Source organism: Topomyia yanbarensis, chromosome 3, assembly GCF_030247195.1.
Source record: "Topomyia yanbarensis strain Yona2022 chromosome 3, ASM3024719v1, whole genome shotgun sequence".
Taxonomy (NCBI): Eukaryota; Metazoa; Arthropoda; class Insecta; order Diptera; family Culicidae; genus Topomyia; species Topomyia yanbarensis.
Genome location: NC_080672.1, coordinates 354,754,958 through 354,780,437, shown reverse-complemented (window position 1 = coordinate 354,780,437; position 25,480 = coordinate 354,754,958). Strand labels below are relative to the sequence as shown.

Genomic DNA, 25,480 nt, shown 5'->3' with positions numbered 1-25,480 from the left:
AGTTTTTGTTATGATTCTTGTTCATAATTTGGGAATACACAGCCGACAGTCAAACGATGTTCAAGATTTCAGGAGCTTATTCGTGATTTTTGTAATTTCTCGTCACGTTGCCGTGCTATGTTATCCATGAGTTTACTATCGGATTTTTCTGTCAGACTGGCGGAATTTATGTTCATGATTTCAGGATCCTAGTCGCGATTTTTGATATTTTAATCACTAGTAATGTGGTTTAAATTCATGATTTCAAGAATGTTGTCATGATTTTCGTAATTTCTATTCACGTTGTCGCGATATTTTAGTCACGAGTAGAGATTTATTGTTCTTGATTTCAGGATTTTAGTTACCAATTTTGACATTTTTGACACGTGTTGTGCAACTTATGTTAATGACTTCACGATCTTAGTCAAGATTTACGTAATTTTATTCTAGAGCTAACTTTCGAATTTAACAGGTGGAGTAATGTGACTCACGTTCATGATATCAGCAATTTTATTCTGTGACCTATATCACGAACATGATTTGTGGTGCTCAACCAAATTTTCGTACTCTTTTAGGACCTCACACTAAGCCTTATAAAAGGAATAACGATGTTCGTCCTAATAGTTTTCTTATATCTACTGCTCGTACCTATTCCTGGTCCTTAGCAACTGGACAGTTCATAAAAAAGTGCATGGAACAAAACTAATTCCACGAATAATAACCCAAATTTTGTGAACGAGTTCACGTGGAAATCTCATTACCCTTTTGCATGAAATTGAAAATGATTACACTGCGAAACAAAATTAAAAAAAATTTGGGAGCAGATAGCTCCCAAAAAACTTTAAAAAATAAAAAAAGTTTTTTGGGGCAGGGATAGCTCAATCGGACATCATTAAGGGGGTGCGGCGTTTGAATATTGATTTTATAATATAAAAAAACATCCAAAGGGGGAGGGAGTACATGAAATGTGGAAAATCGAAAAAAAAATTGTCGAAATATGTCTAAAATAGCATAAAATATCAGCATCTAGTGTCAAAGCAAACGAAAACCGCTAAAAACAAATTTAATTTTTTTTAGTTCCAAGGACTTAGAAATTTTTGTAAAAACAATTCGAAAATCGAAAAGTTTATTGTAATGCCCTATGATTGCAAAAAAAATCCCATCGAACAAAGCTTGGGAGCAGAACAAATAAAAAGATGGCAAGGATTAGGATTCCAACTACATCAATATGAAAAGATTCTTGAAAAAAATTGGAACGGGACTTCACAGTTTAAAACCAAAGTTTCGTGATTTTTTTTTCAAAAATCTTTTCACATTGATGTAGTTGAAACCCTGAAGCCTTGCCTTCTTTTTATTTGTTCTGCTCCCAAGCCCAGTTCGTTGAGAAAATTCGATCAAAAATGCCCATTTTCACCTAATAGATGTAATTAAAAAAAAAATCACGAAACTTTGGTTTTAAACTGTGGAGTCCCGTTTCAATTTTTTTTAAAAATCTTTTCACATTGATGTAGTTGGAACCCTAAAGCCCTGCCATCTTTTTATTTGCTCTGCTTCCAAGCCCAGTTCGTTAGTAAAATTCGATCAAAGATGCCCATTTTCACCAAAAAGATGTAATGTAATATCCCGTTCCAATTTTTTCAAAAATCTAGTCACATTAATGTAGTTGGAACCCCAAAGCCCTGCCATCTTTTTATTTGTTCTGCTCCCAAGCTTAGTTCGATGGGATTTTTTTTTGCAATCATAGAGCATTACAATAAACTTTTCGATTTTCGAATCATTTTTACAAAAAATTCTAAGTCCTTGGAATTAAATTTTTAAATTTGTTTTTAGCGGTTTTCGTTTGTTTGACACAAGATGCTATTTTTAGACATATTTCGACAAAAAAACGCCGCACACCCTTAATGATGTCCGATTGAGCTAAAAACTTGCATACATTACTTTTTCGATGTAATAAGCATTTTATGTAAGAGTTTATGCGAAAATTTAAGATGACCATTTTCATTGATATCTACCTTGTAGAACCACCCTAGCTCTCCATACAAACTTTGGTTTTAATTTGTGAAGCCCCGTTCCATTTTTTTCAAAAATTTCTTCGCCAGGGGTTTTCCGGCACCGTAAACTTTCGCCATTTTTTTTCGTTCTGCTCCCCGATCGTGTGTTGAACAGTGTTATCAATATATTCTAAACATGACAAGCACACAAGATAGACTGAATGAATCATGTACTAGGAATCATGAACTAGTTCACGAGGCTAAGAATAATATATCATGATTTTGAGGACTATTCGACTAGCGCAAATGGTCAGACGTAACTGTTGTACTAGGAATTATAAACCAATTCAAGAATACAATAATATTTCATGAAATATTTCACGATCACGAATGGCAAGTCGTGGCTATCATACTAGATATTATGAATCAGTTCACGAATACATGAAAAATATTTCATTATTTTGTGAACTATTTCACAAACACGGATATTGGATCGTGCATAATATATTATGAATCATGAAACAGTTCACGAATGCATGAGTAATATTTGATGATTTTGTGAACTACAGTGAAAACCCGGTTTTATCAAATCCAACCGTTGATGGAATTTTATATATTCCTTGTTTTGGACGTGAGTCTTTGTTTTTTCCTTTCTTAAGGATTTTTATGAACGTGTCCCCTGGAAAACAGACAGAAAAAGAATGAAAGGAACGGTGAGAATGAAGAAACGGCGAAAATTCACCTTTATTGGAAACACTGAGAAAAGATATGTCCTCAAGCAGGAATTGAACCTGCGATCTCCCAGTCTCTAGCTAGGTGCGTTAGCCACTCCGCCATCGAGGAACTGTGATGATGCCATCACATGTTCCTAACTGTGTTTGGAAAGGAGGCAAACAGTGATAATAAATATCTCAAGCCTTGAGCGCAGTCCACCGGACCTAAAAATAGATAACGAGAGAGATTTGGCCCGATCGATGAGAGGGAGAGGTGACGATCTGTTTATAGGAGAATGGGGGTGATGGCATCATCACAGTTCCTTGATGGCGGAGTGGTTAACGCACCCAACTAGAGACTGGGAGATCGCAGGTTCGATTCCTGCTTGAGGACATATCTTTTCTCAGTGTTTGCAATAAAGGTGAATTTTCGCCGTTTCTTCATTCTCACCGTTCCGGTCATTCTTTCTCTGTCTGTTTTCCAGTAGACACGTTCATAAAAAACCGTTTTTATCAGCCCCTTGGTGAATTCAAGGCTAATAAAACGGACACATTGACAAAATCGGGACACTTTCCTTTCTTTTTAATAATTAGAAGCTCTTAAAATATTCTTCTTTAGTTCCTAGATGTAGCCTCATAGCTCTTTCTTAGTTTAAATTTCCCTTAAGGGGGTGCAACTGCGAAAATCCAAAAAAAGATAAAATTTTTATTTTTCATATTTCGGATCTCTAAGATAAGAAAAATATGCTCAAGAAAGGATTTACTCGAATTCAACTTGGTTTCGTTTGCTAGAGCACATCAAACTTCCAACTATCAATTTTCACTAGGCTGACAAAATCAAACGGGGGCTGATAAAATCGGGTCTTCACTGTATTTCACTAGCATGAATGGTAAGTCGTGATTATTATACTAGGATTAATAAGCCAGTTCACGTACACATGAATAATATTTTATAATTTTGTGATTTATTTCAAGGGCACGCATGATCAATCGTGACTATTATACTAGGTATCATGAACCAGTTCATGAATACACGAAAAACATTTCATGATTTTTGAACTATTTCACGAGCACAGATATTGGATCGTGACTAATATATTAAGAATCACGAATTAGTTCACGAAGATTGAATGGATTCATGAATAAAATTTCGTGTTTCGTCAAATAGTTCGCGAGAAAATATCCAGAACGATTTGATTTTGAGAACTAATGTTCCTAAATCTATGAATGACATCGTGAGTCAACCTTTGGTTTTATGAGTAATGTTCATAAAGTTGTGAACTAGTTCACGTACAGAAAATTGATTTGGTAGTGACATGGCAGAAACCATGACTGAAGTTCACAAAACAAAAACAAATATTTCCACCAATGAAAGTGCTATGCAGGCGTTACTGAGTGAAAATTGGAAATAAATGACGTAGCATTTTTTGAGTGATTTTTAACAACTCCCTCTTCCATGGTAGCATTTCGTCACAAACCTCTAAATACCCCCTAGTAATTACGTAGCTTGACGGTAACCCTATCTCCCCACTTGTCTCCGCAAAAATTAAAAAAAAAATAAAAAAAACGATGTCAGTTAGATGAAACGGGTAAGGTTGTCGTGACAGCAGGTCAACCCCTATTCCTATCAAAAAAGCTACGTAGCATGATATGACCCCCTACCCCCCTGTCGTCACACAACATCACAAAATACAAAACTCCCCTCTTCCCCATATAATGCTACGTCATTTATGGATGGTCCCTAATTATAAAACACATGATTTTTGTTCATGGTGCTGTTTTGGTAACGTAAAATGGTGATTGTTCCAGAATTCATGGTACTTTATTCACAATTTTGGGAGCAATCTTTAATCCGTATATCCTATTTTTGTAAGATACTGTACTTATATCTTCATAACGTGCAGTATAAAAAAATAGTATTCCATTGTTAGTTATGTTAGTAAAATAAAAATGTCTTCAACACTTACCACACTGTTTCCACCAGCAGAAGATCTCCCCATCGATGCAGAGACAGATTTCACAAGGATCATATCGTAGAATCTGTTTAATAAAAATAAGACCAAAATATCAATTACTATCAATGCACGTACACATTAAACATTGGCAAGGAAAATATTTGAAAAATAATCGTAATTCTAAATGCACACAGTCGGGAGTGACTTAACTTCCATAACCTCAAACAAACTGTTAGGATGTTTAGATATGATAAAGCATGACAAAACAAACAGCAAACCCATCCGAGCCTTGGGTAAGTGAAAGTCACCCACTGCTTTATACATTTCCAAACACAATCAATTGTCGGTTTACCTTCTGTCCGTGGTCATATTTGAAATTGTCCGCCACACAGCTTTCGGCCTTTTGCATTTCCACCCGGTCATCGTTCATGATATCCGACAGCAAACCCTGGTCGTATCGGGCTTCGGTTTGCTCCGCATCCAGATCGATACTGTTCCGGTAGCCGATTTCATATTTCATGGGAACTGAAAGTAATGAGAGGAAAAAAAACCAGAAAAAAGTATAATTAATTTAGGCACCCATCCAGAACAATCTCCAGCAACTATATGGGAAGTCAGCATTCTAGTGCTGAACAATAGGCCTTAAAAACGGGACTCTAAAACTATTAAGTGTTGAGACGGAGGCGTTTCCGGTTGAGAGAAATATGAAGCCTTCATTTATCATCTGGAGCAGAGGTTGGATCTGGCTCGGGTTTGTACGAAAGCAACAGAAGCGAAACCGTACACTGCCCTACTTGCGCATCGTGAATCTGAGAATTGAAGCCGGAAATACACCCACCCACACTTTATTGCACTCCAACCTGGAACGGTGTGGCTGGTAACGGTGGCGGCGAGAAAAACGAAAGATTCATGGGGCATCGTTTTTCCTTCTTTTCCGGTTGCGCACATTTCGCTTTATTTATCATAAATTTTAGATCCAGCTGGAACAAGTACACAATGAGGTGGATGGATGCAATTTTTCAGTGTCCTAGTTGGTCGATATAATTTTCTAGGCGCATTAGGGGAAAAGGATGGGTTGATGCATTACCGTCAGTAAAGTTATACACTTCGCTTGGCTACATTCATTGCCAGAAGCGGCAAATTTGGACTTTTAAATCGTTTCTGTTTATCTTCAATTTATAACTTTGGCGAACATAAATTTTATTATGTTCCATTCGATAAAAGAACACTGTTGAGAAGGTCGAGCCTTGCCACGGACTCAATCTCGAAGAACGTCTAAGAAAGTGGATCCTGAAATGTGAATAATGTCCTGCATTGTGACTCTAGCTACTCTTCCTACATCGAGTTGTAAGCTTCTTCAGGAAGTTAAATGAACAATACCCTCGAAATCCTCTCAATCCCCACAAGACTAATCTTGGCATCGTTCACCGTGGTCTCGAAGCTAAACGATTCTGTCGAACATATAGCCACCGCAAAAAAGAACAAGAAACTCTTTCCACCACAGCTTCATATAGGGAGAACTAGTGTGACACTTTTTTTGTGTTCTGCTACTTAACGAGAAAAACAATAGACTTGCCGAGCATAGATTTCCCCGTTGTATGCCTGACTGTAACCAACATATCCTCCCAGCCACCAGAGGCAACTTGTCTTTATCACACTTCGTACTCCTTCAAGGATGACGGCTACATAAAGCAGTACACTAACTAACTACATATATACACAAGGATGTTCTGACTTTCCATTTGCAGGAGACGGAGAAACAAAACGGTGCATCCGAAAATGTTTTTCCGTACTTGGACGCTTCTCTGTCTTTCGTGTCGCAATCAGCCCTTGCTTGGCTGGAAGAAATACACCAGCATGGGGGAAGCCGACTCCTGCTAGGTAATATATCGTAGTTCAAGGCATTCGAAGAGAAATGTAAAACAAGTATGAAAATTAGCGGAAACTTTCGACACTGTACTATGGCTGGAGGAGAGCTGTTTTGCACTATACAGGGTTACTGTGCCCTAAATCATCTTAGCCACTCCATTCCACTAACCCATTTGAATACATTAGGTAGAGCAGCGTCCATTATCTCTGTTTAACGCATTGGAGTAAATTGTAGGACAATCATTTTTCCCGAATTTTTTTTTTTAGTGTACTGCTTCTTAGGGACGCAGCATCCATCAATTGTAGTCCAAGCAATCAATGAAATAGTGTAACGACATGTCTAATAACATGAATAAGGGATCGTGTACCCTACTTTTTTTCTCGATAGCTTTCCAGAAATAGCTCCCAAGGAAAACCATGACTACCGCAGACAGGAGAGCTTTTATGCACGTTTCTCAGAGATTTCAGGCCAAGGTAAGGCAGTATGTATTCATATATATGCATGCTGTAAGAAATGGCTCACGTTTCAGGAGATATCGAATGCAATCATCCTGAACACAGTTTCTATTTGTCAACCATGTTCAGTTTCCGATTCGTATCTTTAAATATCCAGCATTTTGTACATAATTTGTTATAGGGGTTGACGTCCTATCTCTACTTACTAAGGATAAAGTTCAAAAAGCCAACTGTCACAATTCACTTTGAGGGGAAATGCCGGACAAACCGTTACCGACATTGCACAACTAACAGTAATGAGCGAAAAAGGAAACTCATAAATGAAGAATACCAAATGAACTATGTATAACAATTTCTACAATTTTAAAACCTATCAGAAAATTTTTTTTGATGAACAAATTTTCAACGAGAAGCCATTTTTAACTTATTTGTGTCTAAAATATCCAAGCATATTTGATTCTCAATTCCAAATAACTGCACCATCGTTAGGATTCAACTCAGTAAGTTTTCCAAAATGGACCCCCTTGAAAATGGAACTGTTTTTTCGATTCCATTGGGTAAATCTAACAATATCCTGAATAAGCTTATTGAAAAAAACAATAAAAAACCGCTGAAGAATTCCACGAAGACCCGTCCGAAAACCTTCAAAATGACCGACCATCCTTAGATTCCGATGAAACTTAACACGTTTCACTGGCATGGAAGACAACATTCTTCACATTCAATAGGATTATTTTAACACAAGAGCTATTTGAAAGGGCGTAGCCTTTCCGAAAAAAATTGTGAATTTTAAACAGCAAAACTATCTGAGAATGAGCTACAGGGAATCAATAGAGATGATGCTTAATGCTTATAGAGCTGGAACAGGACTTGCCAATAGATGTTTTATTTTCATTCTATCGTTCGTCTCTCATAGCCTTTTTGCCTCACATAGTTCAAATTGAATGGCTGCATTGACAGTACCCCCTGGCTGCATTTGACGTTAGATTTTGACGTAGGACTACGTCTTTGTTTTCGATTTGGGGTGCACTTTGCAAATTCTACCAAAAGTGGTCCAATTTTAAACGCATATAATTCAGCCATCTTAATTTTCAAATTTTTCGCGCATATCACCCCGAAGTACTTCTAAGAATAGATTCCAATAGATAGACCCAAAGATTTTGGATATCATGGCATTAAAAATTTAAATAATGTACAACCTAGTCAAAATATCGCGCATTTACACACAGAAGATAGCACTTCCCAAGTACGGCACGACAGATTTATGTACTTAGCGCGCTACGCTTCTATGTATGACATCATCGTCGACTATTTAAAGAACGGATTTGGCCGGATAAGCTCAGTTACCTGTTGAACGGCAGGCGGAGCAGATCACTGCGCTGCGTGTTTTCACAGCCAGTGTAACTGAGTTAGAAGTCCGTTACACTGGCTGTGTTTGTCCGTTCAAACACTATGCTTTCTTTTGTGTTGTGCTCGTTTCCAGCAAACTTTTATATACAATCTCGAACACAATTATTCGTACACAAAATCACTTGATCGCGCTAGCGATTAGTCCCTACGTTGTGTTTTGTACCTCAGTCGGGAGAAGTGACACCAGACATATATTCGCCATTTCACATAAGTACACGGCAAATTTGCGGTTCACATCCAGATATGGATGCAAAGCCGATTGTCGGGAAATTAATAAAAAACTGCGCGATTACCGAACCAACCGTCCGTGGCGGTGGTCTTTCTTGCACTGAATATTAATGTTATTCTGAGAACCATTTACATTACATCCACTAATTTTCTTACTTCTACACATACATTACAACCAGCTGTCTGTACCTGAAAATCTAATATACGATCAATAGGAATTGAAGTTGAAGGGGAAGGGAGCGTACAATAACAACGTTGCGCCGCAACATCACTTGTTCATTCGAGCTCCATTTGCAAACACACTTAACATAGTGTCGTAGTACCAGTTGTCTTTTTCGCTCTACGCATCATCATCAGCGTTGACTCATTTTGCTTTGTGCGTTTGGGTTCAATGTTGGAGGCGAATGAGTAGGTATATCTAATTTGTTAGCATATTCACAGATTTTTCTGTAATGTCACAGTTTTTTTCACAATTTTTGATTACAGGTTCTATTTCACAGATGGCTGATTTTTGGCATTTTGATGAAAATTTCACGGATTTTTTAAAATATTGTGATTTTTCACAGATTTTTCGGTAATTTATCACAGATTTTCACAGAATTTTTTCCCGTTTCAGTTATCACAGATGGTAAAAAGATATTTTTAACCGAAACACAGATTTCAATGTGGAATGCCCGTTTGTTAGCGGTTGCATGCGTAACCTGCATGATAGCAATATGTGCTTTCGATGCGCAAAAAAGAAAGCTTTCTTAGCAACAAATTTACGCGGATCGATGAAAAGCACAACGAAAGTTTATTATTTACGTTCGATCAATTCATTGTTTCATTTCCACTCAGCCTAGTCTATTTTGATTCTGCTAATAGGTACATATATAAAATTGTTTTCGATTCTTGTATATTTATAGTTACGATATATGATTAAGACCACTGCATTCACTACATTTGTATGTGTACTTTAGGAAAGTTACACTAATGGTAAAATATAACTAGAAAGCTTGGTCTATACATGAAATGTGATTATATTGTCTAAAATTTGATTTTTCTTCACCGGTTCGGGTTTTTTACCATACACAATCGAAAAGTTTTTACAATTTTTAAAAGCTGATCTTGTGCTATAAAGATTTAATTCCAAATATTAGTTCGGTCACGGTTTTTGCCCTTCTCATAAAGAAAGGTTATGCAATCACTCTGAAAAACGTCAACCTAATCCCGGCCCGGAGGGCCGAGTGTCATATCCCATTCGACTCAGTTCGTCGAGATCGGAAAAAGTCTGTATGTGTGTGTATGTGTGTGTATGTGTGTGTATGTGTGTGTGTATGTATGTGCGTATGTGTCAAATAATGTCACTCATTTTTCTCAGAGATGGCTGGACCGATTTGCCCAAACTTAGTCTCAAATGAAAGGTGCAACCTTCCCATCGGCTGCTATTGAATTTTGGATCGATCGGAATTCTGGTTCCGGAATTACGGGTTTCAGAGTGCGGCCACACAGAAATTTCTCATAAAAACTATAGGAAAAATTAAAAATAGAATTTTTATTTTTGATGCTAAATGTATTCAAGGTGCATAAAACGTCGAGATTTGATGCAAACACGAAAAAAATTTGACGAAGATTCACTTTTTTGGATTTTGCACATTTTTGCCTTTCTCATATAGAAAGGTTATGCAATCACTCTGAAAAACGTCAACCTAATCCCGGTCAAATTTTTTTTTCGACTCGCATAAGCCCGGTGTCTTTTTTTGACAACTTTATGAAAAAAAATCAGCATCTCTGAAACTTCAGGATATGAAAGAATGGGTTTTCCCCTTTTATTTGAAACCAACATCAAAATAATCCGTCGGGGAACTTTTTTTGGAAGTTTTTTTTCGTGAAAACGTAGATTTTACAATGGAACTAGTTCATATTTCTGCTTCTAGATGGTGCTTTAGACATTCGAACAGTACTACAAGTGAGAACCTGATAGATAATTTAATTGTCTACAACTTTGCTAACAACTAAAAACCGATTTGAAATTATCCGGACAAGTGGTTTAATATTTTAACGAGGTGTAAGTCTAAGTTAGCTTCCCAGGAGTGGTTTGTAAGTCAATTCACACGCACTTTTTTATTTGCCAAATAGTTGTTTAGTTAAACAGTGCATTCAGCGGAATTTGAGAACTTGGAATATCTCATCTTTTAGCTGAAAATTATAATTCCAGATTCCACCTGATATAGGGCACCATTAATATTTTTGGGATGAGAAGTTTTAGATAAGTGTTGACCAAACTAGTATGATATTAATATTGTTTTCCAAGATGGTGAGTGATCTCCCGAAGAAACAGCTTTTTCAATGATGTATGCCTTCTTTTTCATTTTTTCGATTGTTCTCGGGGATGACTGATATTCCTGTATGAACTTCCTACTCTGTTAGCATCTTCGTATAAAATTCCCTTTTCATGAACTTCAACCTTTATATTTAAACAAACTCGATGAAACTTTTAACACCATTGCAATATGATGCGGATTTCATTGCAACGCTTGGTTAAAAACGCTGATTATCCGTTTTCAAAATTAACTTAATGTGACAAACAGTGAACATAAAACTTTGAGTTTTTGGATCAAGATAATTTTTTTGGGATACATTCGAGGACTTCTATGCATATAAGGTTTTACTTGTACTCAAGTCATATTTTGTTTTCAAAAAAAAAAATACACTTCGCATTATCTAGGATCAATTTAGTTACGATTTCTCGCATAATTGATAGGAAATGGCCGTAAAATCCAACTGCCACAATATACTAACCACTAATTTGGGCAGTTACTGCTGTGGTTTAGATATAACTTCGGTAAAATCTTAAACAGCTTTTCCGGGTGATTTCAGATCAATTTTTAGTTGTCAACAAATTTGTAGTCAATTAAATTTTCTATCAAATTCTCACTTTTAGTGTTATTTGAATGTCTAAAGCACAATCTAGGGGCAGAAATATGAACTAGCTCTAGTAGGAAAACCTATATTGTTACGAGAAAAACTTCAAAAAAAAAGTTGCTCTGGACCCCCCGACGGATTATTTTGATCTTAGTTTCAAATGAAAGAGGAAAGCCCATTCTTTGATATTCCGAAGTTTCAGAGATGCTGATTTTTTTTTGCATAAAGTTGTTCTAATAAATACACCGTGATAAGGTTTCTGGATTTTAACAGGGGCGTAGTTGATGGTTTACGGAGAGGGGTTACACCCCCCCCCCTCTACTGTTCACTCCCCTCCTTTAAAAATCTCCTTAAATCACCCCTCAGACCACCAGCTCATACCCCTCCCTTTCAACCCCATCATCTTTAAACCACCACTATATTACAAAGCATACCAATTTAAGCTGGGGAGTCGTTCGTTCATGGGACTTTCGCCCTCCTCACATACCCACCCCCGCATGACAAAATGAGTTAGCAAGCAGATAACATTGATCTAATGCTGATTAGGCTCATGGAGTATGATATTTTTTTGTTTCAAGTGTTTCACCGTCGACACGTAGCTCATCAAGTTCGTGGCTGGCATGCCATTGTGTATAAGTGCAAAGTGTACTAAGAATGTAATGGACATTTCCACAATTATGTTGAACATAAAAAGCCTCCGTGCCATAGTTTAGAGAAATGAGAAAGGCACAATTGCACCGCTAGGTGGATTAAAACAGGTTTTTTTTATATTCTGTCAACAGAAACCTAAAGAGAAAAGAAACATTTTAAATGTGCTCGCATGACGGAGAACTTATCCGTTAAAAAGTTTTTCTAACAATAACTTTATACGTGTTTTTAAATTTCATACTACAGTGAAGACCTGATTTTATCAGCCCCCCCCATTTTATCAGCTTCATATGAAGACTAATAGTTGGCAGTTTGATGGGCTCTAGCAGACGAATCAAGTTGAATTCGAATAAATCCTTTCTTGAGCATATTTTTCTTATCTTAGAGATCCGAAGTATGTAAAAACAAATTTTTTAATTTTCATTGTCAGACCCCCCTAAAGGAAGTTTAAGCTAAATAATCAGGAAAGGTTATGAGACTATATCTAAACTAAAGAAGAATATTTAAGAGCTTCGGTCTCTTGGAGAGAAAGAAAAATATATGTCCCGATTTTAGCAAAATCCCCGTTTTATCAGCTTTAAATTCACCAAGGGGCTTATAAAAACAGGTCTTTACTGTAGTACAGTAGAGCTCCATGTGCAAATACGGTTACCATAGCGTCGTGGTGCTAGTTGTCATTTTCGCTTTACCCATCATCATTAGCGTTGACTCATTCTGCTTTGTGCGTATCTTCCATTCGTGTACGGACATGTGTGTGAGTACACACAGATGTTTGATTCGAGCATTGTACAACTGGACACCGTTCACTTGGGTTCAAAATTGAGGCGAATGCGTGGGTAGCTATATCTAATTTGTTAGCGGTTGCATGTGTAGCCTACAATCTGTGCTTACATTGCGCAAAGACGAAAACTTTCTTAGCAACAAGTTTACGCGGAAAGCACACAAAATATATATAAAATTGTTTCCATATATAAAAAAGTTTTCGATTCTTGTATATTTATAGCTTCGATATATGATTCGCTACATTTGTATGCGTACTTTAGGAAAGTTACAATCATGGCGAAACATAACTAGAAAGCTTGGTGGTATACGTGAAATGTGATATTTTCTTTACCGGTCCGTGTTTTTTTTACACAATCGACATGTTTTTACAATTTTTCAAAGCTGATATTCTGCCATGAAGATTTAAAATATTTCCAGATATCAGCTCGGTCGCCTAGGGTTATTACCCATCCTTATTTTAAAGGACATGTCCTTAATTTTGACGAGTTTGGAAAGCGTCCTTTATTTTACCGCAAATGTCCTTAATTTTAGTCTTAAACCTCCACTCAAAATTCGAACACATTATTTATTTTGTAGCAGCACATCTGTTGGTCTGATTAGAAATGTTGTGATAGCGAATTTTATGGAAAATACACGTGATTCAGAGGTGAATGTTTCGCCTCGATACGTGCTGTCTTAAAAAAAGTTGGGCGAGATGGAAAACGAGAAAATAAAATTATTCCTTCACACTCACTTCGAAAACTCGACACTGGCCTGTCAACCTCGGGCGCATTTGTTACCAACTTGTGCAGCTTGAATCAATCTTGAATTTGCTGGATACCTTGTACTGTAGCTAGATAAAACTTTTGTTCGGGAGCATGCAGATAGTTTTCTACATGGGTGTGTGCAGGATCAATTTTTGAAGTAGAATACTTCAAACGTTTCTATACAGGGGTCCTGTTTCAAAATTTTAACTAATTTCATAGAATGGACAATTAATGCAAATATCGAAAATAATGGAATTTGCGAAAGCAGTAATTATCTACACTATGATTGGTCCGTTCTATTCGACCGAGCCAGCTAGCGATGTTAGCCGTCAATATGGAGGGAGGGGCACCTGAAAGACTCAATCAAATATGTGAAGTTATAAATAGAAGTATCGTGTGTTCATTTGTATTATTCGTCGCTTGCCTGCTAAAGGAGCAACATCGTGGCTATAACGTCAGGACGGTACAATAAGCGGCTAATAACCGTTAACCATGTTTGCACTCGTTTCTTTGCGGTATGTAAAGCTTATAACGCAGGCGATTTGAAACGATCGAATTTAGTCATGCTATGGTATGAATCGAGTCGTGCACAATCGACGATTTACAAAATGAAGTTGGTAGGGCGAGTTTTGATTGAGTTCACCACACAGCAGGGTGCGACGTGCGTGTGCTGCTTGTTAGTTAGTGCTAGGAAAAGCATTTATTTTTACGCTTATTTGTGCGTTGGGCTGTTAATTCTCATGTCAAAATGCTTTTTGTGGTTTTTAGGTGCCTAGGGTAATGAACCTATTGGCACACACGATTCATATTTCGAATACTCGTAATGCATTTTCAACACAAAGGCTGATAACATGTTTCTGTGAGTATTTCCAATTCACGGGCGGTTTCAACTGGGTTTGAGCTTACCTGAAAGCTGGGGTTAGTTACAGGTTTTGGTGGGTGAAGGGATTGAGTTATATTAGAGCAGGGACCAAAAATGGTTTTTATTGTTATCACAAGTTTGAAAGCATGAGTTTTTTAGATCAAATTCAATAGAGCAGATTCAGCAGCGTGGGTTTCTATGTAGCACAGCATTTTAATTCATTATTTCAGACAGTTTTGATTCCAACATTGAAGCTAATATTTGCAGCCGTTCTGTTTGTTGCGTCATTAAAACATATTTAGATCTATGTTTTGCATAAAGAGTATTCGGCACACTTCACTCAGATTCGATCGACTGGGGAAAATAATTTCGAGTTAAGTAATTGCCGAAGGACACGTTCTAGATTTTACTATTAAAGCAAAAATATTACTATTAAAGTAATAACACTCCTTGCAAATATCGCGCTGGAGAAAATGTTCATTGTTTTAAAGTGCTTGCACATTCCAGAACACTGAATGCGATGGTATTTTTTCGAATTTGATAAATAACGAATGAGACTTTTGTTTACCAAATCTAAAAAAAATCATCCCAAACTTACTTAGAGTTCACTTACTTAGAGTTTCCGATTACAATTTACAGTACAAGTTAGAAGAGAAAAACTTTAGTGTATTCTACTTCATTGCGGTTATGTCGGGTTATAGAAATCTCTTTAGAAAAATCTCTAATCCTATGTGCGGGGTTGGGAATTGAACCCAGGTGAGCTGCGTACAAGGCAATCGATTTACCAACTACGCTATCTCCACCCCCACTCACGTTCATGATTTCAGGATCTTAGTCACGATTTTAGATATTTTGTCACGAGTTGTGTGATTTGTGCTCATGATTTCAGGAACTTAGGCACGATTTTTGTAACTTGTGTTCATGTTTCATGATATTTTAGTCATAAATAGAGCAATTCATGTTCATGATTTCAGGATCTTAGTCACGATTTTAGTTTTTGTTGTCACTAGTTGCGTGGTTTGTGTTCATGGTTTCAGGATCATAGTAACGATTTTCGTAATTTCCGTTCATGTTATCGTGATATTTTGTTTGTTTTGATATTTTATTTTAGAGCTTACTTTCAAAGAGTAATGTAACTAATATTCATGATATCAGTCGTTTTTTCATGGTATTCGTAAATTCTTTTCGCCTTATCGTGATCTATTATTTTTTGGTTACTATCGGTTTTTTACTCGAAATAACGTGACAATATGAACTGGATCATAAAAATGTGACTGATTCGCGATGGCTTGTTCAGCGAACTATATATTTGGGGTTCTCAGCGCAGTTTTCGTTTTCTATCCGGACATCACAAAGAAACCTCATTAAAAGAAAAACAATGTTCGAGGTCCTAATCGGTTTTTTATATCTACTGCTCGTACCCATTACTGGTCGCTAGAAGCTGGAAATTTCATGAAAAGTGCGTAGAACAAAAACGATTCCACGAATAATACTCCAAATTTTGTGTGAAAGAGTTCACATAAAAATGTTGCATTAAATTGTAAATGATTAGGAATATCTTCTTAATATAACCAGCACGCAAAATAGATTGTAAATCATGTACTAGGAATCATGAACCAGTTCGCGAAAACATGAATAATACGCACCAAAAAATAATGAAATTTAAACGACATGTAAATCAATATGAATGTAAACATAAAAAGATTGAATTAAAAATTTGATTGAAAATTACGTTAAAAGCAATTGGAGCATCAAACAGCACACAATTTTACACTTTCATTCGTGTAATATTACATGTGATTCATTTTACAGTAGTATTCGAGTAAAAATACATTGAAGTGCATCGGTTTTCCGTTTAAAGAAACTGTAATTTTCAATCCACGTGTAAACTGATAATAAAATTCATTGAAGAAAGCGCCACAAGTCGTGTGTATTTGTGGTGGAACTTAATTTTACATTCATATTTATGCTCCAAATATGTGGATGAAAATAAACTTAAAATTACAAAATATTTTTTTCTGTGCATTTTATGATTTCGCGAACTTCTTCACGAAAACCAATGGTAAGTTGTGACTATTATACTAGGTATCATGAACCAGTTCACTTATACATGAATAATATTTCTATTTCACACTATTTCACGAGCACGGATATTGGATCGTGGGTAAAATATTAGAGATCATGAATTAGTTCACGGGGATTGAATGGATTCATGAATAAAATGTCGAAAGTTATGAATAATGTTCTTAAAATTGTGAACTAGTTCGCGTACTGAAAATCGAAATAACTTGGCGATAACTGTGACTGAAGTTCACAAAACAAAAACAAATATTTCCACTAATAAAAGCGTTACGCGGGCGTTATTGAAGGGAAATTGAACATAATTAGCAAACACATGATTTTTGTCCTGTTTTTATAACGAAAAACGTAATTGTTCCAGAAATCATGGCACTTCATTCACGATTTTTTTCCGTGACAATCATAAAACCTAAATTGAAAAATAAAAATTATCTGGCAACGTTCCCCGTTGAACTTGAACGATTTCGCCACCTGTACACCAGTTTGACACTACAAAACGTACCTACTTTGTTTACATTCGACGAGTTTTGATTCGATCCAACAACAACCAGTTTGTGTCAGTAAAATGTTATTCATCATATATTGTATTATTGTGGTCAGAACTACAGTGTCATTTCCATGTAGGGGAACATGGGGAGACTTGTTTACTAGTAGTAAAATATATAGACTGATGTTTGATGTGGGATTTTTTTGTGACGTGGTTAACATTAGCAGTAGGTACCACAGTGTAGTAAATATCAAAAAAAATTATCTTTCTTCAGTTTATTGCCCCTTGGTCATGTCTCCCCATAAAATCTTGGTCAAGTCTCCCCAACATTAGTTATTGCGTTCAATGTCGTGCAAAATTTTTGTCGGTTCCGACATCATAAGCCATTAAAGTGACTTTACGGAGATGCCGCTGACTCATAATTTGTGATTCACATTTAATCCCAAAAGATCCTTACTCCTGCGTTGCAGAAGACAAAGAGTTAAGTAGCCGGGAAACTCTAACCTTGCTCATTGACCCTACTCCACACTTTTCTAAACTTTCTTACTTAAAATCCTTGCCCTTCCTTGAGTACTACGGCTCTTAATATTTGAAAAACATTTCACCTTCCAGTCCCATTATTAATTACGGAATATTTTATATAAGGGAAGGATTTTTCATTCCAAACTTTTAAAATTTCCTTAAGGGATCGAAACATGGATAAAAATATTTTTGAAAAATATTAAGAACCTAATAGAACACGTTATAGCCAATAATAGAATTCTGCGCTTGGTCAAAGTCTCCCCATGTTCCCCTACATACTAAATGCAATATAAACACCAAAGGGGAGCAAAACTGAGTCCTCGCCAAAGACGCCAGAAGACCACGCTACTGCCCTGGTTCTAGCATGGTTGGAAACACTGTGCCACGCTGCTATTCAAAAACTTTTTACGATATTACGATTTTCATCAACCATATAATTAAGAAATCAATACAACATTATCTTGAAGCACCTTGACAAACTAATAACTTCCAGCTCGTAATATTACACGAATGGTTCAATGCAACTGATAGCTATCGTTCAACAGTTTCGAATCCAGAAACGCGAAAGTTTCCCGCTTCTCGCTGAACATTATAGCAATGAACCAACCGTTCTATTTGATACTCGAGCCTGGGACTCATCCCAACGCTAATGAGAAAACTTTCCGATTATCCGGTGAAACAATATCAACGGTAAAGCTCTGGCCTCATTTCTTTCCTTTGTTTGGTTGGCTTGGCATGGCATGCCAAAGGCTCGGTTCGGCGAGGGCTAAACGTAACACGACGAGTATTTTCCAAGAACGAAGTCAAGGAAACCCTTTCCTATCGTACTGTTACGTACTATATACCTACACAACAAGTCAGCTCAATCTTAGTATGATAGGATATTCCAAATAACTTGGAACAAATAAACGATTAAGGGCAGTATACTTTTAAACCAAGTTAATAATAGCTTGCAGTGACAGTTTCTAAAACGTAATCGTAGTATACCACTACTGATATCGTGCTTTTCTTTATCTACTATTTTTGAACATTATCTTTTCCTTTCATTTTTTGTAATGTGTCTACCAAGTTCGTTTTCCCTTACCGTTACTTAAGATGGTTAATTACGAAACATTACTGATCGACAATCGACCCTCAAAGTTAATAGTCCTTCAATGCTGAAATCTTGAAATCCAATCTTTATAAGACTCTTGCCCTCATCATCACCAATGGCACCAGTTCCCCGGGCCACGGGAGCTGTCACGACATTTATGAAATACTCTCGCGATGGAACCAAGTGGGTTTGTGTGTCACTTGTCCTCTCTTGGTAAGTCAACCGGCCAGTCACTCAGCCCAGCTTCTACCACACCGCCGTGACATGACGGACGAGAGCGTTTGACACTTTTTGTTCGTTTCAGCAAATTTTCCCTTCCGTCGGAGATTATCATATATATACGTACATATAAAAAGTTTTCCGCTGAGACGCTTCGATGGTGGTGGAAAGGTCTGTTTAATTTATCCGTTGCTACATCAGCATAAAAAACGGATTCAAGAGCCACTCGGTCATAATGAAGAAGGCAGCTGTTCAATCTGGGCCGACCTCAGAACACCATCTTAATTTGATTAAAGAACTCAACCGAAGAGGCATTGTTCCAGCGGGATTGAAATTGCTCCAGGGCACAAGAGGTATTTACTAGAAAGCAGCTTTTTGTTCATAGCTGTATTTTGTTTCAGGGTAAGATATTTATTCGGGGGCGGAATGCGGTGCGGAGACCTTACTGTATAACTAGAGCGGTTAGATAGTATCTTTTACTAGCTACTGAAGACTACTTAATTTTTTCGTTAACCAGTTTTTTTTTCAGAATTGTTAATGAAATTAATGAAAATGTGTCAGTATTTATGTAAGTGATTAGTAACATTTGATTTATTTTCGTAAACGAATATACAGGGTGTTTGGATAAGAACCTCTCGAGGGGTGATTGACTGTCATATTTGGAGAAAAAAAAATCGTTTTACACATGCCATCAAATCTCAACCGTTACAAAGTTATTAAACTTTTTGCGTAAAAAACTTATTTGTATTAAAATACCTCTATCTTGAAAAGTATACTTTTTATAAGTTTGTCGTGCATCTAAAACGGTTAATTAATTTGTCAGAATAGGTGATAGCTAATCTTTCGTGTCTATTAGTCATAGTCTGCTTTGTTTCTTTAGCCCTAGTACACCCAAAATCCGACGGGTATGTTTCTATTACTTTTGGGTAAAATTCTGTTGCGAAAACGTATATCCCCGCAAAAGTAGTGAACGGTGGAATGACGAATTTCGGTTGCTGTTCATGTATGTGCATCACACAATCAAACACTTTTTCAGTAAATGTCAACCTCGGTTTTGTTCGTATGTAGGATAATTCAGTCGATTTCTATGATAGTATTAGTACTGAGTCAAACGAACCGGAATCCTGGCGGATTTCTGCCCAATTTCAGGCTGGAATCTGCCTTAATATTGGCAGAAACCAGTGAAATAAAAAAAATTAGGCAGTTTCCGGATCCGGTCTAGTTGCCAGATCCGGCACAGTTCTCGATCGGAACAAGTTCCCAAATCCGGACCTCCCGGATACGGAACCGGCTCTCGGATTTGGACCAGTAACCGGATCCGGACCAGTACCCGGATCCAGCCCATCCCCTTTTCCCCTTTCCAAGTCCGGACCTGAACCAGGCCCAGACTTTGTGCTTAGATCCAGACAAGTGTCTGGATCCGGACCCTCAATTCGGATACGTTGAATTGATGAAACATGAGTGCGACGCAGAGAAGATTTGAATGTGTTGGTATTGCTGTTTGGGGAATTTTTTGTTGGAACCGCTTTAGCATGAAACGTCTTGCTATTAGAGCATTTTTTTCTTATTACCGTAAAGGTATTACGGCCGAGTTTTGGGTGTAGGCGAGGGATCAAGTCACCACACGTTTTTACAAAACCTCGTTTTGGCATGATTTACAAAACTGTTCATATCACTGACAGGGCATAGTACTCAGATTTACACATTATTCATAGCTCTTGCATTTCGAATTGACTACAAAATGGCGAACTTTGCAATGAAATTTTTTTTATTTCATTGAAAAGTTATGACAGAAAAACAAAAGTGGGATCAAGCGTACCCACACTCCCCCACACTTATCCTTTTTTGTTTTCATGTGTTTAAGTTAGGCCATTACAAATATTTTTTAAAAATTATGTCACCCCCCCCCCCCTTCAAAATCGCTGAAAAAAATCAGGGGGCAAATAATTTTTTTTAAAATAATCAAAATTCAAAAAATTTTCACGTTTTATATAACAACAATAACTTCCATAGAGTTTTGCTTTTCGTAACTGAACACTATTATGGTAGTTTTAGAAATTACCATCCCATCATCAAATGAAACGTTTGCTGGTCGCGGAAGGAAGGACCCATCTGTGTATTATCAAACAAACATCTCATGGAAAGGCTAATACAGACCGACTTCTGAATCGATTCCATTTTAAACGCCACAGTCGATAGAGACATAATCGATCGTTGCATTCGAAAATAATTTAGATAAAGAAACAACCTGAATTCAAATCAGACTCCTGGAGATTTATATGTGGTTCAATATTCAATATACAGGAGCTTTAGCGAAAGGTTTTTGACATTTAAAGATTTCATATGGGATCGTAGTATTCATACCGTATTTCCGCAGCCATATGTGCGATTCTTATGAACTTGATCAGATCAAAATCTGCTACCAAACCTTCCATTTAAGGCTAAGCTTGTGAAAATCGAATAAGCCGTTTTCCAAGAAGCCGAAGAGACATTAATTCTGAAATATTCCAAGAACCAGAAACATGCGAAATTTTCGAGATAGACGCTGGAATCAAAAGAACTTTGTCTGGCCATCAGCGATCAAGAATGCTCTAGCAAAGCTAAATATAGATCTTACAAATAATGGTATCATCGGCACTTACCGCAGGAAGAAGCGGGAATCCATTATCGATGTCATTTTTTGTAGCCTTGGAGTAACCGGAAAGATGGACTGAAAAGTGTGCGAGGATATATCCACAGCGACCACCAAGCGATCTGGTACAGCATTGATAACAGGACTATGAACTACACATGTGGGAGATATATAAACGAGTGAAGATGGAAAACAGCGATTTTTCACATGAACGTGTCCGTCGAAGAACTTGAATTTGAGGGTATCCTCTTCAACCTAAATGCGAACGAGTTCACGGCACTACTAACAAAGGCGTGTAATGCGACCATACCAAGAGATGGGAAACTGAGAAACGGTCGCCGGGTGCAATACGACGATTATCGATTTACGTATAAGTTGCCTCCGAGCTTGGAGAAGAAGTCGGAGATCACTTCGGCTTCTCATCTCGCTCAGCTCAGAAGCTAGAAATCGCTCCGCTGCAATAGCAGGGCAAGTAATCAAATTTACCCGCGCGACGCTTAGCAAAAATTGATTCCTTCTGCCTAGTGTGTGATACGTGAACAAACAATGAGTGACAATGCCAAGCAAAAGTATATCACGATGCGGGCAAACTGTGTTGCTGTTGACTACACGAAATATCCGGTAATACCATCAATTCATGAAGGGGAGCAAATGTTGAAGGTGAACTTGAAGTTCAACGTAGCTTGCGGTACTTTATGCGGTGCAATTCCACCATTTACGTCATGCGGTACTGAATATGTTAAAAAATATTAGTCAAGCAGAATCATTCGCTTCCCAGAACAACATGAAACACGTCATCGAATGTAATGACATTTTATACAGTATCCCAACGTATATAAATGTTGACATGACCTGGCACCACGTGTTAAGGAAGATAGTTGGAGGAACTTCTTCCCAAGACGCCGCAACGGAGTTCGTGTGGTGAGAATGCGTCCGACAAAACCTATTCCCTCTTACTTGACTTTCACATGCAAATCACCTCATGGTGTTGAATATTCTCAACGAACACTAGTCACGCACCCAGGACAGATTCCTACCTGTCAATGTTGTGATCATCCGCTACACCACGGGAAACCTTGCGCAGAGACTGCTAAAGAAATTCCACCTGATACGACCAAAGCCGGTATACAATCATCGTATGTTAAACCACAACCAGTTGGTAAACCAACGACTGCAGACCGGGCATTCACAACCACCAGCTCAACAACGATCGGTCCCAGTACCACTAAACTAACTGCCATTACCAACATCGAAGTAACAACGATTACAGCAAATGTTTCTAAACCAACAACCAACACCACCAATAAGGAATCTAATACCGATGAAGAAGGATTTACAATAGCGACCCGTAAGCACAAACAACAAATAAGAACATCCGACGATGAGCAAGATGAATGCAGTACCGATGATGACATGGACGTAAACGAAAACGCGAGAGAAGACGGACCAAATGACCCACAATGTGCGCTCCACGGCTCAGTTGTGCTAACGCATTGAGCTGTGTAAAATATATTTAAAATTAAAAAGAAGTCAGAAACCTCGAGGGAAGCGAGCTGCAAGAACCGCTCTCAACAAAGCAGTCAAGCTGTACAAGAAAGCCTTGCCACAAAGCCAACGCGAATTTCCTTAGGAGAGACCTACAAAGTTGGCATAACAAAGATAAAAGGCTCAGCTGCACCACCTGAAAGGTGCCCGGAAAAGATGGAGGTCATCATCGAAAGGTTTTCCCCACAACATGAATCTATTTTCGCCGTACAGTGAGGAGGATGATCACAAAGATGAAGATCGATTTACCAACAAACAGCTTATCGAGATGGCGAAAGCCATAAAAGTGGAGCGATACATGAGAGGCCGGATATGTTCAAAACGATCCGATAATTGGAAGCGACAAAAGCTGATGTTGCTTCCGATGCCGGGACAACATGGAAATCTTTCAGCGTAGTTAATATATCCCTGGTAATGTTAGAGAGATTAAGTAATCCTGAACAAGCTAACGAAGTACGCGGACCGTGAGAACGTCATCTCATGTAATTCGGCTTCCTTATAGGCAGGTCTACAGTGAAATCCATCCAAACGGTTGTGGGGACTGTGGAGACAGCGGAGATAAGGATATCGTTTTGGCGTGGTGGTTCCCTTAGGCGTGAAGAATGCTTCAATAGTACTAGCTGGGAAGCAATCGCCCATTCGCTGTACAGCATGAGTAACTCTGCAGGATATTATACAGCTACTTTCAGTACCGAACACTGATCTACGAGACAGATAAGGGGGAATCACAACTACAACTGACGTTCCTCGACTCGACGCTGTGGAACGCAGTGTACGATGGAGTATTGAAGCTGAGCCTTCCCAGAGATATAACGATTTTCGGCTTCACGGATGATGTGGTGTTCCAAGTAATCGGACAATCGCTAGAAGAGGAGACACTCGACACGGAGACGATTGCCCATCATAAAACAGAGTTGGTGATGACTAGCAGCCGAAAGACAGCGCGGTCGGAAAATATATCATCGACTTGAACTTTTAAAGTCATGACGATTATGTTAAGGGGAAGGCTGTGAGAGCAATCACAGCTTTGCTTGAGGCGCCAGTGTACTGGGCACCACGAACCAGCGGAAATCGCTGGACCGAGCATGTGAGCAGACTAGTTTCACCGTCAGGGACAAGATCGAGTAGGTCGAGTGAAGTACCAGCGGTGGGTCGTCGAGTTTTCAACGAACCGGAAGCAGCGAACCAGAAGCTACGCTCCATCCGGTATCGCCGAACCGTCCTCGCCAAGTACTGGTTGGCCCTTTGAGTAGGATTTATGCACTATGCGAGTAGATTGCGACAAAACTGGGAGCTAAATGACTCGCGCAACAGGCATCGGTATCGGGAGAACTTCCGACGAGGAATTGAGATGGCTCGCGAAAACAGGAAGTAAATGATTCACAGAAACGGGTGCCAAATGGCTAACGGAAGTTCACCACTGCGATTAGCCGGATATGTGTTCGGAGCTAAACCGCTCTAATGTATCATTTTGTCTTAAAACTGAATCAGCCTCCCCACGATATAACGCTTCGATGCAGTCTCGTGGAACAAAAGGAAGGAAGAAAAGTGAGGACTGTTAGTAGTGGTTAGGCACAAAAGTGAGTCCCACCTAGGGCCAATGCAGTTTTGAAGCTATTTAAGCATACTATAAAACATACAGACGTTTTCAGATATCGACGAACTGAATCTAGTGGTATATGACGGGTGTAGCTTAAAAAGTCGAGTTTCAGAGTGATTGCACAGTCTTCCTTATATGAAAAAGGCAAAAAATGAACTGATGATTGCTATACATTTCATAAATCCGTACGACTATCAAATGAGTTTCTCTGATGTGGTTACCTACTGCGCAACAAGATGGAGAAACATGCAAAGATTTCGAAGATGTACACGGAACCGAGCCGAATTACTATCATGTACCAAGCAAACAAATCTACAAGTCTTCAAGCACAAGCGATAAACCAAAGCTGATGTTTCCACTAGAGTTCGAAAAAGTATAGTATGCACAGGATGTACGTTCGCCAGGCTACTGTATACGAAATACGCAATAGAAAAAAATATCAGAGAAAACCATATCTGAGATGAATAATTACATTGACGCACACTTTACCTTTGGATTCATTCCAGAATGTTTTCCAAAAGTGAAATGTTGCAATCCTGTTTCTGTACATTGTTATCGAGCATGTTCACCTTTGACCGATTTTCATACCTTGTGTGTACAGTCGGACCATGTGCCGCCACAACGGAACGAAACCTATTCAAGCAACCAAAAGTTAATACCTTAATGTACTCTTAATTCTTAGAGAACTTTCAAGCTTTTATTGGGATTTTAGAAATTGCACTGTTCGGAAAATTATTTAAAACGAAAACTTTAGCATCC

General features: G+C 38.0%; 1 protein-coding gene across 2 annotated transcripts in view; it reads right to left on the bottom strand.

The window, feature by feature from the left end:
• The window catches only part of LOC131694068 (uncharacterized), a 183,719-nt gene that overhangs the window by 22,754 nt on the left and 135,485 nt on the right, over nt 1–25,480 (bottom strand). For both annotated transcript variants that reach the window (XM_058982439.1, XM_058982440.1), the window contains exons 3-4: nt 4,991–5,163; nt 4,651–4,723 (exon numbers count right to left, since the gene is read on the bottom strand). In XM_058982439.1, coding sequence (XP_058838422.1) covers nt 4,651–4,723; nt 4,991–5,163 — 246 coding nt within the window. The remainder of the gene's footprint in view (nt 1–4,650; nt 4,724–4,990; nt 5,164–25,480) is intronic.